Genomic DNA, 15219 nt, shown 5'->3' on the forward strand with positions numbered 1-15219 from the left:
GGTTTTTCATGAATGCATTTTGAAAAAATGTTACCCCATCATAGTCTGAAAACTAAAGTTGAGGTTTGTTAAGCAGTATTTTTAAAATAATTTTATACATGTATATGATGTGAATGATCACAATAAACCACATTGTATTTAAGATGAAATCTATGCCCCATTTTGAATGACAACATATTCCTTTATCACTTTTATTGTCAAGTTAACTTTTCTGCTTGATAGCACTTTTGATCATGGATAGGAGCTGGAAAAGTGATATATTTTTATTTTTATTTTTACTTTTTTTTTTTGGTTTTTGGGCCACCTGGCAGGCACGGGGGACCATATGGGACACCAGGATTCAAACCAACCACCTTGGTCCTTGATTAGCTGCTTGCAAGGCAAACGCCACTGTGCTAGCTCTCCGGGCCCAAGTGATATATTTTTATAGATTCTGGACTTTCATAAGTTCTGAATAACTTCAGTCTACATCATTATGTAGTGGAAAGAGTCCTTACTAGTAGTTCTTACACTTTCTGAGTCACCAATGAAATGAGTGAAACAAGTCAGGCTGAGACTGAAAGCATCCCTTCTGGTGTTCTGCTGCTTACACTGTACTTTGTACTTTATTGCATGTGACCCTTACAGCAGGACAGATTTCTGAGATCTTACTCTAGGAGCACCAAAGTTGTCTCTTCTTTGATCTTAGTTTCTTCCTCTTGCTTTACAGAAGCTGGTTGGTGGCATAGCAAACCTGGGAACCCCTGTCAGGCTGACTTAGTCAGAGGCACTTTACTTTTATCATGAATTAAACAAATCATTGCAGAGCAGCAGGATCTATAATGCCTGCTAGCTTTCCCTGTACTTTGATAATGGAAGGCTCCATGTATTCCAGAGAACCTGCTATAAAATTAACCCGAGGGAATTGATTAGGATTTGAAGACATGAAATGATAAGAAATTATATATATTTGCAATAACATTAATGAAATCAAAACATTGTTAAGGTTTTAACTATCAATTTTAATTTATACTATCAATTTTAATTTCTCAATGCTTCCAAATGAAAGACAACTACAAAAGGAGCGTGGTTACAGTTTGTCTGAATACTACCATCCATAAATGTGGTTTGTGGATTTTCTTTGCTGTTTACACAAGTGTATACACTTAAAGTGTGAAATAATAGGTGGTGAGAGAAGTGATGTTTAATTACATTTTTTTTCTGCATTGGTCTTTATGCTAGCTTATGCTTTAGAATCTTCCTATTTTTTTCCCCACAAGATCCCTCTCCCCTCTTAGGTGTTGACTTTACACAGGGAAGGCTTGCTGCATTATGGAGATTGTTAGCACCATTTATTTTACACAAAGGCTAAAGGTTAACTTTTTTTAAATGATGAGATAACTTTTTATATGTGTTTACTTGTGTTTTGTGATATTTCTGGATCATTCCAGTCATAAAGACTTATTACATGTAATATTTCTTACACTCTATGAACTGGTATATTTCAAAGAATGTATAACCAACACTCCATTTACTCTGTTAGTATGTAGAGGATTTGTATCTAATTCATGGATGTAGTTTTGCTGTAGTTTGTCATTGTAAATGGAGCAAAGTACATGATCTTTATAGTTATTCTAAAATGTACATTATGTAAGAATTGTAAATACCAAAATTGATTAAATACTTTGTATGCCGAAAAATTATAAGAAGTCAATAAAATTCTCACCTCTGACATAGTTCTTTTTTTGTTCAGATTTCCACTCCTTTGTAAACTAGAACTGCCCACACTGCCACTGTCTTGGTAAGGACCCGTGTTACGAGCCTGTTCACTCAAATCTAAGCCCATCCTGTTTGCTGATTGCTTCCTTCCAAAAAATTTTTTTTTCATCTTTCAAATTCTCCCTTCTGACTTATGAAGGTGTTTGGTTACCAAATCATTAGCTAAAAGCTATTTGGGGACACACTTGGCTTAAATTTATTCCGCTACAATTGACAGATCAGTTAAAAATTTCTCATTTAAACAGCACATCCACTCTCAATCATTTAGTAAATGAGTAAAAACGTATTTGTTTTATCTGAGCTGAAAGAGGAATGGAGGTTTCAAACAAAGGGCCTGGAAGTGACCCCCCTACTTTCTTCACAAATTCACTAAGAACACAAAATGTTTCTATATAATTTGTATTATAATAATTTCATTTTCAGAATAGGTCTTGAAGAAAAGACTCTATAGAGGACATATTTTAAATGAAAGCAACATACCTTTTTTTTTTTTAATATAGCAAAAACAATGTCTTTGCCCCAGAGAAAAATGTTGATTTTAAAATGTATTGTTTAAGGGGCTAGAGCAATAAAAAGTAGGGGGCAAGATATTTGTCTTCCACATGGCTGACTGGGTTCAATCTCTGGCACCACATATGGTCCCCCATGCCCTGTTAGAAGAGCACAGAGCTAGGAGTGAGCTCTGAGCCCGGTTGTATGTGGCCCTGACGCCAAAAATCAGTAAATAAAAGATGATCAGGGTGATCAAAATCAGTCTGTGTTGAGTCATCAGCATAGCCCCAACTCAGGGTGTGTCTCCTTGTAAAAACAAATTTGGTTTTGTTTTGTCTTGAGCCTCAAGAATCACTTTGTGGTGCTCAGGGAACTATTGTGGTCATTTAAAACTTTTTCCCTTATGATTAAATAGTTGAACACTTTTTTATTTTAGTTACCGGAGTTCAAACTCAGGACCTCTCACATGTAAGGCATATGCTTTACCACTGAGTCACATATCCAGCTCAAGTACATTCTTAGTCATTTTTTAGGATGGATTATGTTGATTCACTCTGGGCAGGAACATTTATGAGGCTTATTCAGTGACTCCAGTAGTAGAGATGTACTTTTATAAAATGACAGTTTCCTGGGACACTGCCTTCTTATAAAGGAGAAGATGGGACTGTGGTTTCTCACTTCAACAGCAGACTGATTATTGATCCCCTCAGTGAACCTAAGAGTGCAACAGAAGGAGAGGTTGGGTAAGGGCTGAGTGTTCTGAGCTGTATGAGAGAATCAACATGCAGGTTCACTGTCGATCAACTGGGTATCTTTTATTTTCATCAAATTCCCTGGATGCTTCTGATTCAATGATCATTTGAGAGCCACCATCTTGGGAATGTTCATCTCTATTTGATAGGAAAAGTAAAGTTAGTGGCCAGAAGATTTTAGTATTGCCAAAATGTCCTCCAGAAAAGTTATAAGTTATGCCTTCATCAAGTGCAGGGAGAAATGCTCGTTTCCTTCTGTCTGAAAAATGCTGTGCAGTAAACATAAACTTATATGATCAGAATGACAAGAAAGGTCAAACCTCTAATTTAGAAAACAGAATTTCGCTAGTTAGTTAAAACTGAAGTTGACTGAAAGTCTGTTCTTTCAGCCAAGTTGTAACACACCCAGATCAATAGATTTTTGTTTTGTTTTCTGGGTTCAGATCAATAGATTTTAAGTTCAGACAATAGTTCATGGGACTGGAGTGGTAGTATGGAGAGGGTAGGGTGCTTGCCTTGCACATGGCTGACCCAGGTACCATCCTTGGCATCCTCTGTGGTCCCCAGTACACCACCAGGAGTAATTTCTGAGTGCAGAGCCAGGAATAACCCTTGAACACTGCTAGGTGTGTCTCCTTAAAAACGAAACAAAAAGAAATGAAAAAGACTTGCTTACCCCATACACTACATTTTATCAGTTTCTCCTGATAAAATGAATATCTCTTGGGCTGGTAGATTGATTTTCTTACTGTGTTTTGAGGCACTGTTTTTCCTGGCATGTAACAAGTACTTGGGAGCAACTGCATCCATGACTAGCTGTCATCAACTCATTGGAACTCTCAGCCACCGATACCCTTCAGAAAGCTGCATTTATGTCACCTGTCAAAATGTGAAATGAATGAAGCTATAACTTGAAATTCTGACTAGTCTGAGTATTTTCTAGTGTGTGTCTACTGGCCTTTTTAGTTTTTGGGCCACACCTGGTGTCACTCATGTGATTCCTGGCTCTGCACTCAGAAATCGCTCCTGGCAGGCTCGGAGACCATGAGGGCTGTCTGGAATCTAACCAGGTCAGTCCCAGGTTGGCTGCACACAAGTCAAATGTCCTACCGCTGTGCTATAGCTCCGCCCCTGTCTACTGGCTTTCTATATAAAATATAAATAATTTTACCCATATCCACCAACTCTAGGAGCAGATCTAAAAAGGAACATATCTGTTGGTTTATTCTAGGATACGTATGTTGTTGGTGAGGGCCTGAGATACGACCCCACAGAATTTTTCTTTATGTATTGAACAGCAGTTCAGTAATACACTGCTTTCAGAGAAATGTAATGAATTCTTAATGAAGATAATGGGGTTTTAGTATTTAGAAATGTTTCCAGAGCACAATAATTGCTAATTTATATTTTTCTAAGTATTGAATTGACTTTAAAAAAAATTAAAGTGTTGAAGAGTTGGAATGCGTGCTTTGGCCTGGTTTGATCTATATTACCACATGGTTTCAGCCCTGTCAGTTTCAATCCTGTTGGTCCCTAGCACTGCTTGTGGGAGCTTAAAAAACAAAACCTACCACCACCACCACCACCACCACCACCAAAACTCATATATTTATGTATTTATTTATTTTGGTTTTTGGTTCACACCCTGCAGTGCTCAGGGGTCACTTCCAGCTCTGTGCTCAGAAATCACCCCTGGCAGGCACAGAGGACAAAATGAGATGCCCAGATTCGAACCACCATTCGTCCTGGATCGGCTGCATGCAAGGCAAATGCCCTACTGCTGTGCTATCTCTACAGCCCCAACAAAACTCATTATTTTATTTTATTAATTTATTTTTGGTTTGGGTCACACCCGGCAGCGCTCAGGGAATTACTCCTGGCTCTTTCCAGAAGTCGCTCCTGGCAGGCTCAGGGGACCATATGGGATGCCGGGATTCGAACTGCCGTCCTTTTGCATGCAAGGCAAATGCCTTACCTCCATGCTATCTCTCAGGCCCAAAACTCATTTCTTAAAAGTTTGTTGTTTCTATGCTACACGCTAATTGTTAGTCAACACTTTATCCTCTCATAACTGAGGATTAGGTTTCAGTGTCAGCTCCATTTTGCATATAATAGAGACCCTCTGAAATGGAGTTGGATCTACATCCTAAACAATACGCTCTAGAGCTTGCATTCTTTTCCACAGTGCCATCTATCTGCTGAAGGTCATGGCACAACATACACATCTGACAACTTGACAGTTACTATATTCAGTGCTAATCTTGGCTAAAGGTTGGGCTTTTGAAACGATAGAGGTGGGATGGGTAGAGGTGGGATGGGTAGAAGTGGGATGGATGGGATTCTGGCTCCATTACTTACTAGCTAACTAGATATGGGGAACTTATTTTCTTTATTTCAATTCCCTCCACTAGAAGGTGTGAATACAACTTAGATCTGTGAGGAGCGAATGAATGAAAAGTCAGACTCCTAGGCCAGTTAGTCCTGTGGTATCTGGGGACTACCAGGGCCAGCTGAGTGGTGCTGGATGGAGCCTCCAGGGTCACAATCAGCAGTGCTCAGAAGAACATGGGGTGCTGGAAATCAACCAGATTTTGCTCAGAGATCACTCTGGCGATGCTCTTTTTCCTAAACACTAGGTATATCTCCAGGCCTGGGATGCTAGAAGTTAATGGATGTTTGGTGTAGAAAACCTGCCACTATGGCCTGCTTTTCTCTCCTACCCTTACCCCACCTTTTTCTGGAGTGACAGAACTCACTAAACTCTGAAATTTGGCTCAGTGGGATATTCTTGCTGGTCCCCTTGTATCTCTGGACTGCCTCAGAGATGCTGAAAGACGTGGGTGGGTCTCCCGTTCCTATTTTGGATGTCATTCCAACTTCATCTCCACCTGCAGAGGCGCTTTTGTATTAAATTCCCTGCCCCAAGTCCCTCAAGGGTGAATGAAGCTTTTCAGGGACAGGATTAAGAAACCCAAGAAGTATGCGGTGGAAGCAGACTGGCAATTTCTGTGTTGTCTTGTTTTGCACCGCTCCTGGCTGTGCTCAGGACGCGGGGAGCCAGGTACCTTAGGGATGCTGGGGATCCAACCCAGGTTGGACGACCTACCCTCCTCTACTACCGCTCCCGCCCCGCAGACGGGGAGTTGGGTGGGATGGTCACAACGAGTCCCTAAAACGGTGTAAGCCACGACTGGCTGAATGAAAACATCCCCCGTTCCCTTGTTAACTAACTCCAGGCCCTACCTGGAGCTTCTAGTTTCCAGCAAGCGGGACCAGGCACTCGCCCGAAGCCCTGGAGCCTCCTTCCATTCATCGCGCCGCAACCCGTAACCGCTCGGCGCAACGTCCCGACTCGAATCCGGCGGCACTAGGACCCCCGCGCCGTTTGGGAACCTCGGCCCCGCCCCCGGCGCCCCAGCTCCGCAGGATTGGCTCGAGACGGCGTAATCCCGCCTCTGGGCACAACAGCTCCTCTGGATTGGCTCGAGGCGGCGTGGCCCCGCCTTTTAGCTCAGCAGCTCCTCGGGATTGGCTCGAGGCGGCGTAGCCCCGCCTCTAGAAACACCAGCTCCTGGTGATTGGCTCGGGGCTGCATGGCCCCGCCTCTAGGAACACTAGCTTCTCGTGATTGGCTCGAGGCGGCGTGGCCCCGCCTCCCGGCGCTCCTCGGATTGTCTCGAGCCAGCGTGGCCCCCGCCTCCCGGCGCCCCCAAGCCCCGGGGGTTGGGCTCAAGACGGCGTGGCCCCGCCCCTAGGCACAGTAGCTCCGCGGGATTGGCTCGAGGCGGCGTAGCCCCGCCTCTAGAAACAGCAGCTCCTGGTGATTGGCTCGGGGAGGCATGGCCCCGCCTTTAGGAACACCAGCTTCTTGTGATTGGCTCGAGGTGACATGGCCCCGCCTCTGGCCACAACAGCTCCTCAGGATTGGCTCGAGATAGCGTGGCCCCGCCTTCGGGCGCACCAGCTCCACGTGATTGGCTGAAGGAGGCGCGGTCCCGCCCCCGTCATGGCCGCCGCCAGCAGCCGGGCCTGCTGAGTACCTGGCGGGGCCCGGGTCTCCGGTCGCTTCGAGGCTGCTCGGGCCGCCGGCCCGCCGCCCATGGGCCTGGTGCGGCGCGGGCCGGCCTGCGTGCGGGCCATGGCGCGCCTGGGCGCGGTGCGCTCGCACCACTGTGCGCTGCTGCTGGCCGCGGCGCTGGCCGTGTGCGCCTTCTACTACCTGGGCTCGGGCCGCGAGACCTTCTCGAGCGCCACCAAGAGGCTGAAGGAGGCGCGCGCCGGAGCCCCCGCCGCGCCCTCCGCCTCCGCCTCCGCCTCCCTGTCCCCGGCCGCGGCGGAGCTGGCGCGGGGCTCGTGGGCGCCGGCCGGGGGCGCCAAGGCCAAGGGCCTGGAGGGCGGCGGCGCGGGCGCGGCGGACTTCCACCTGCTCATGATGTTCACCAAGGCGGAGCAGCACGCCGCGCTGCGCGCCAAGGCCCGGGTGGCGCTGCGCTCGCTGCTGCGGCTCGCCAAGTTCGAGCCCCACGAGGTGCTGCACCTGCACTTCGTCAGCGAGCCGGCCAGCCGCGAGGTGGCCAAGGCGCTGCTGCGGGAGCTGCTGCCGCCCGCCGCCGGCTTCAAGTGCAAGGTGAGCGAGCGAGCGAGCGTCCTCGAGCCCGGGAGTGGCGCTGTGGGGTCCGCTGGGGGCCACCCCGGGCGCCTTGCCCCGGCCCGCCCCACCCAGTATTGCCAGGTGCCTCCGGAGTGGGCCCCTCTTGGTGCCACCCTCTTATGCCCAGCACGGTGCCCGGTGTTGCAAGCACCAGGAGCCAGCCCGAGCCCTCTCCCGGGCTCTGGACGAGCGTCGAGTGACCGAGGCTGAACTGACAGTCATGCTTAACTTCGCAAGGTCTTTGCAGCGCGAAGCATCTCACCCCCGTGCTCTCGCACCCTTTTCTGACTCTCACGGCATTCGACAAGCTCCGGGGAAGGGAAGGAAAGAGCCCCCACACTGCACCCCATTTGCCTTTCTTTCCCCATCGTTTCTTTTCCTCTCTTCTCCTGGCTCTCTGCTCTTCAAAGACTCGGGCCCTTACCTGATGAGTGTGCGTTGCAATGCTACATCTGGATGCGATAGTTGCACCACAGGCTCAGAGGGCTGAGAGTTTGGAGAGGAGACCCCGAGGACCTCAGACATCAGACAGAACCACGCTGGACCGTTGGAAGGTGCGGCCACTCAGGGTGTGACTTATTGGTGCTGCAGACTAGACCCCCACGCCCCTATCCCCAGGGTTCAAATCAGTTCCGACTGCAGAATCAAGTTCTAGCCCCTTGGAATTTGCTATGCTGGAGGCTCAGCTCTTTTCCCACCTCCCTCAGATCTTCCCTGCGCTGGGTGTTGCATTAAACCTCTCCTACCCCGGCTGGGGAATAGAACTGGGGAAAGAGTTTGCCAGGATGGCAGGCTGTGTGTGCAGAGCTGGGCTCTGACTGTTGGTAGGTCAGCCTCTCCCTGAAAAGCTGTAGTCTCATACTGGCTCCACTTTTCCCCATGGAGGTCGTGGCTGTGTCCCCATCTCTTCTGCCCTCTCTTTCAGCATTGTGGCTTCTAGCACTTTCCTGTTATCTGGGTCTCAGCTTCTCTCATTTCCTGGTCATCAACTTCAACTCTACTACATCTTGGTTTCCTCCCTCTGCAGATTCCACCCTCTCCGTGAGCCCCCAGTCTGGATGGACCCCCAGCTCTGTGCATATCTGTATGCTAATGTGCTAGTTCTCATCCTTCTGCAAGCAGCCAGCCAAGGAGGGAAGAGGGACCCCAGAACTTGCAGGACCAGTGTGAGAGTGAGGACAGCACACCACACTGGACACACTGGCGGTGGTACACTCCTGGTGGGCATGGCAGTATTTCCTGCGATGGCCTGAGTGTTGGGGTTGGGGGGAAGGGAAAGGGGGCTTTGGAGGCAGATGGGTTAAGACCATATGTGGACTTGCTAACTTTTCAAGTTCACTTGTCAAGTTCACCTTTGTGGGAGCTGTTTTCTGGTTCTGATCAGACAGCTCTTCTCCCTTTACTCGGTTCTAAAAGGTTTGACTTATTTTGTCTTCGATTTAATTCCTTTTCAGGCTGAAAATATTCCCGAAAAGAATTCTGCTTCCTGCTTCACTTAATATATGCTTTTCCCTTGGTCTGGAGTAAGCCTTATCCCTCTTCATTCCCCCCCCCCCCATCCTTTTGGGGGCGGTGCCATCAGCCCTGCCAGGGGCCACTACCTGTAATTCTTGGCCAACCAGTCTTGGACAGATTAGTGCTGGGTACTGGAAGTGAGATGCTTCCCAGGACCTCAGCACTGGGGGACCTGCAGGGCTACTTCAGTGGTGCTGAGGAGTCTGCAGAAGCATCCTGAGGTGGTGCCAAGGTCTGAACTGGGTCCTCCCACATAAACCATGCACCCTGTGTGTTATTTTTTTTTTTTTTTTTTTGGTTTTTTGGGCCACACCCGGTAACGCTCAGGGGTTACTCCTGGCTATGTGCTCAGAAGTTGCTCCTGGCTTGGGGGACCATATGGGACACCGGGGGATCGAACCTCGGTCCGTCCAAGACTAGCGCAGGTAAGGCAGGCACCTTACCTTTAGCGCCACCGCCCGGCCCCATCCCTGTGTGTTATTAATGTAGCCTCCCATACTCTAGCCCTGTCTCTCCCAGTCTTGATTGGCCTTCTGCTCTCTGGTATTGGCAGGAAGGCTCTTCCCTGGACAAACATTTTCTAAGACCTCTTGGGAGCACAGACAGCACCAAGCCTGTTCCTAGCCACATCTGTCACAGCTGGACTCTGTGGCTCTCCAGATAACTCGTAGTCTCTGTAGGGTATAAACCCCTCAAGGACACAAACCTGACTTTTTCTTAATGGAAGACCATATGGGACATCGGAATTCGAACCACCTTTGGTCCCGGGTCGGGTGCTTGCAAGGCAAATGCTTTACCATTGTGCTATCTCTCTCGCCCCTTCATTTACTTCTTGTTGGTGCCAGGTATTGAGGTGTTTCAGGAGCATTACAAGTGTGTGTACTTGACACAATAGTTCAGTGCTGTCCCACTATCCCACTACCAAACAGACCCTTTCCTTAGCCTCCTACTCTCCCTTCCCCTGAGCCAACCATGTGGGGAACCCTCAGGTTTGGCACGTTGGGAGATGTGATGGAGCAGCACCTTTTCTTGATGGCTTTCCCAGTGCTGCTGGCCCAAAACAGGCTGCCACTATGGGCCTTGCAGAAATGCTGCTTTCATCACTTTTCCCCATTCCAGAGCTGCAGTTGCTCTTTTAGCTTGTTCCAACATTCAAGGCCTGCCTGTTGCATCTAACTTCAACTTTTTTTTTTTTTTTTTTTGGTTTTTGGGCCACACCCGGTGACACTCGGGGGTTACTCCTGGCTATGTGCTCAGAAATGATTGCTCCTGACTTGAGGGACCATATGGGACACTAGGGGATTGTAGGTAGCACATGCAAGGCAAACATTCTACTGCTTGCGCCACCACTCCAGCACCAAATATTCAACTTCTTGGTGTAGCCTCCCACCCTCAGGCAGAAGAAGTTTGACCCATCTCACTGGCCTCAAATAGCTTTGATTGCTCTTCTCCAGAACCAGCTGTTGCTCATCAGGTCTACAGCACTTTGAGAACTTAGGGAAAGACTTGTCTCTTCCACATGCTGTGCTGTCTTTGCTGGCTTCTGCCTTGGAGACCCCATAAATATGGTTAAGTCTACTTTTGTTTTCCACCAGATGAAGCACAGAGTTGGGAATCCTGGCCTCGAACAGCAGCCTGGTGAAGGCATATGGTCCCAAGCTGTTTCCAGCTCTGCCTCACAAGCTTTTGTGAACCCCTCTCTTATCTTTCTGGGGTAGAATGACTGCTGGAGCTCCGGCCCTCACATCTGCACCACTTCAGCAAGATGAAGGAGCCCAGCTAAAAGGAAGGTCATTGCTGGGGGTGGGTTTTGATGCCCATGGTAGAGAACATGTCTAGCATGTGCCAGGCCCTGACTTCCATCTGGGTGCCATAGATCCCGCCTCACTCCATCACCATTAACAAGAAAAGGGAGGAAGGAGAGCAGATTTGAGAGCAGCCTGCCACCTCTGAACTTCAAAAGGTCACCTGTGCTGTGGAGCCAGCCCCGGAAATGCTGAGCTGTGTACTTGAGCATCTCTGTGTACCAGTGTATGCATGCATGTGTGTACATGCATTTGTAGGTGAGGGCTAACTCCACAGCTGGGGTCCTCTGCAGCCCCTTGCAGGGACAGAGGTTGCTCAGCATTGCCCTGCATTGCCCTGACTTGCTGTCATTCTGCAAAAGCAAGTGGGTAGGATCTTGAGTGGTCTTAAGAGGGAGCACTCAGTATTCAGGATGGATTTTGGTGACAAGGTAATCTCACCTGCATTAGTCTCAGTGTCTCGAACACCCCATGGGGGCGGGGGAATTAAGATTCATCTTGCAGGAGTCAGTGAAGTTCTATCTCCAAGCCCCTTGAGCATGCAGCTGCTGTATCTGTTGTGGAGGGAGCTTGGCGCTAACCCCTGTCACCTGCATCTAACCCAATGCTTCTCAATTATTTTCTGTCATGCCCTCGTAGGAAGAAGAAAACATTTTTTCGCACCCCCTGCGCAACTGTAAATAGTATCTATTAAGAAAGAATTTTAACCTGCAAAACAAAAATATATAAAATAATTTGAGATGATTTTTTAATCAGAGGTGATGTCTGGATTAATGGCTACAATGAGCATGTTTTGCAATGCATAGCTTTTCGAAACCGGGGTTGAAGCAGAACACAGCAACTCTCGGCTCCAGAGACATACAGAGACATAAACACGGGGCTTAGCTTGTTATGACAGTGTTTGCCGAGGTCATATGTGCCCCCCTTTACGGAGCCTCGCGCCCCCTTGAGTCCCACTATTTGAGAAGCACTGATCTAGGCTGACCCCAGGGGCACCTGGCATGATTCAGTATTAAGGGCCTCTCACCTTCTCTTCCCTCACTTCACTTTCGGGGTGTTCAGGCCTGTAGGCTCAGGGTCGGAGATGTAACCCTAGGTACCCAGCCTGCTCCCACCTCCCACCGAAAGCCCCTGAACCCCTCTTCTAAAACTACACTCTCCCATTTTGCTCGACACACTACACCTTTCCTTGGTAGCCCTGGTTCATTTCTTCATTCATGCAACTGATGGTGTGAATGCAGTCACATGAGCATTGGAACCAGTCACAGCCCTGCCTTGGGAGCTGACTGGGGTTGGGGGGAAGGAATCTTTAAGCCCCTGGGAACATGCAAGGCCAGTCAGGTGGATTGACAGAGGACTGAGAAACGGTACGGATGTTGGGAGTTCAGAAAACGGGGCTGATAGAATGGTTGGGCACGAGGGAGCCACAGGTTACCTCCCTTTCTGGAGGGGAGTAAGGAGGCCATAGGGAGGGGCATCTATGGGAGACAGCTCCCGTGTTCCTCTCCACTAGCACGTTTCATGTGACGAGGTGGGAGCATAGTTACCCTGCTCTTTGCTCATCACCTTGGGCTAGAGGCTCTTCCTGTTTCTGGCCTGAATAGAAAGAGACAGGGAAGCCTCCCTTGCCAGTAGGGGCACAGGGGAGCCCACTGGTAGGACATCCAGGTGAGGTTGAGGGCTGAAGAGAGCCCCAGGGTTATACTGTGTGAGGTCCTTGTTGCCACCGTCAAATATATGAACCCCACAACTAGGCATGAACCCCAGTGAGCAACTCAACCAAGTGTGTGCAATCTTGGGCCAGTGTAACAGCAGTAGTTGCACTGCTGGCAGTCACTACTGGCAGTAGTGATGGCAGCAAAGGAAAGGGGTCGATGAGGAAAGAAAAGCTAGACATTAAAAGAGCCAATTGTAGTGGGGTACATACTGGAGGGGATCCGGAAGGCTCCCCACAACTCATCCAGCAGGTGGATTTTTTTTTTTTGGTAGGGGGAGGCAAGACAAGAGGCCAAGTCATCCTTCATAATACATCACAGAGGGAAATGAGGTGCTCCTCTCCCCTCTGCCATATTTTCCACTATTATTAGTTGGCTTGCTGATGGTTTTGTGTCTGAAATCCGGTGGTGGTGGTGGGGAATACCTGGGAGACCTGTCCCTGTCCAGTGAAGATGCAGCCCTCAGAGCATGTCCACATAATGGTGCCTTTCTCCCTGAAAAATCCCTGAGGTCTTCCAGGCAGAGGGATTGCTGGTGCTGGTGACCGGAGCAAACAGTTCCATGGTAGTGCTGACCCCACGGGCCTTTCCAGCTATTCTCCATCCAGGGGCTGAGAGAGGCTAGCCCTGCCCCATGCTTGTGACTGGTGTGAGGGTCTGGAGTAGACTGCGCTGGAAGGAGAGGCCATCAGAAGGCGGCTGGTTTTGGATCCCCAAGCCTCTTGAATGGCCTTCGATCCCCTCCACAGGGCCATGGGACAACTGTGGTTGTTAGTACTGGGCCACTGTTTCTTAGGGAACACTGATAGTCGATCTGTGGGGACTGAGGGGGTAGTGGTGCTGTCTCCGGGGTTGAGCTCTGGAGTGGTTCACAGCTATGCTGAGTGACACAAAGAAAAGCCTGGGCCATGGTAGAGGTGGCAGGCACCAGATTGCGGGAGACCTGATGGATCTCTGTTCCCATTTAGAAGCAAGATAATGTATGTATATTTGCTTTGAGGACAATAGCTGGTGGTGCTCAGAGTTGACTCGGCGCTGAGATCACTCCTGGTGGTTCCCTTGGGGACCATATGGGGTGTGGAGAATCAAATTTGGGGTGGCTGTGCAAGGCAAGAGCCCAACCCCCTGTACTATCACTCTGGGCCGATGATCTGCCTGGTGAAGAGGAGGAGGAGGAAGAGAAGGGGGAGAGGGACTCCTGCCCCTGCCGTCTTCTCAGGCTCGCGTGCAGCGCCTCACAAGGACAGTAGGGGGCATCGCCGTACCGCGTTTGCCAAGCTCGGGGCGCAGAGGAGGGAGATGCTGGAAATCCAAAGCCGGAGGTGCGAGCTGCGGTGGTGGGCGGCAGCTCCTTCCTGCGCCCCCTGTGGACCTGCTTCGATGAGCCCTGATGAAGATGAAGAAAAGCAGCCGCAGTGGCTGGTCCTGGCCGGAGGACGCCCTCTCCCTTTTCACACTGACTGCAGGGAAGGCCTGGGGTGAAGCGGGCCTGCACTCGAGCCCCCCAATTCCCTTCTCTGCCCGGTGACCACTGCTGGCTCCCGGGGTCCATCTTATCCTGTTTCCCACTTCCTGGGGCCCCGTGGCACTTGGCTGAAAGCCCAGGCTCAGTGGGAGGACGACTTTCTGCAACAGAAGGGGGACCAGGCCCCGAGCTGAGCTCCACGTAGCCTGTCACTGCCCCATTTGGCTCTGCTGTGCTTGGCTCGGCGGGAAGTTGGGCAAGTGACCGGCATCCGCAAGTGACTGGCCGCAAGTCCTAGGGGTGTTTGGGCGTGTGTGTGTGTGTGTGTGTGTGTGTGTGTGTGTGTGTGTGTGTGTGTGTGTGTGTGTGTGTGTGTGTGTGTGTGTGTGGAAGACCCTGTCCCAGGGGCGAGGTGGGTAGGCCGTGAGCACCTCCCAGACTGGGGGCTCCGGCTCCCTCCACTTCCTATCCCTTGGGGCAAATCCATAGCCCTGCCTGTTACAGGTGCCTGTGCTGAGATGGAGCCAGGCCTGCTGCTGGCACCCAGCCTGCTGTTCACTTAATGTGTTTTAAATTCCAACCATTTGTTTTCTTTATTGGGGTAATTACTGCTAAGTGATCCTCCTGCTGTGGGACTGAGTGTACCAGAGGTTGGCCTGGTACTGGGCTGAGGCTTGGGACCTGGAATCTACCACTGCCATCTCCTCCACCTCCTGACCAGTATACTCACCCCTCTTCTCCCCTGCTTCTGCTTGCTGCTTGCTTTCTCTGAGCTCCTCCCTCCTCCTTGGACAGGGCATGGTTGGGGCCTGATAGCTGTGCTACCCCAATGTCTCCTTGAAAGAATGAAATCTGTCGGGGAAGACCATTAGAGGGGAATGTCATTTTGGATAGCCAGAGAGCCTAGAAGGATCTGGGATAGGACGTTTCCAGTGGGAGGGGATGGAGAACCCACGGAGCTGCCACTGCAAAGGCCCTGGGGTGAGAAACATGTCATCATGATTATGGGATTAGATGCGTACTAGTCTGTGAACAGACTTCTTTCTGTCTCGGAAGAGTATGCTTT

At 49.8% G+C, this 15219-nt stretch overlaps 1 protein-coding gene across 1 annotated transcript in view; it reads left to right on the forward strand.

Annotated features, from left to right (window-relative positions):
• Positions 1-7092: 7092 nt before the first annotated feature.
• Positions 7093-15219, forward strand: part of XXYLT1 (xyloside xylosyltransferase 1) — a 110802-nt gene continuing 102675 nt past the window's right edge. The window contains exon 1 of the mRNA XM_049775985.1: positions 7093-7629. Coding sequence (XP_049631942.1) covers positions 7102-7629 — 528 coding nt within the window. The 5' untranslated portion in view covers positions 7093-7101. The remainder of the gene's footprint in view (positions 7630-15219) is intronic.

This window comes from Suncus etruscus, chromosome 6, assembly GCF_024139225.1.
Source record: "Suncus etruscus isolate mSunEtr1 chromosome 6, mSunEtr1.pri.cur, whole genome shotgun sequence".
Lineage (NCBI taxonomy): Eukaryota > Metazoa > Chordata > Mammalia > Eulipotyphla > Soricidae > Suncus > Suncus etruscus.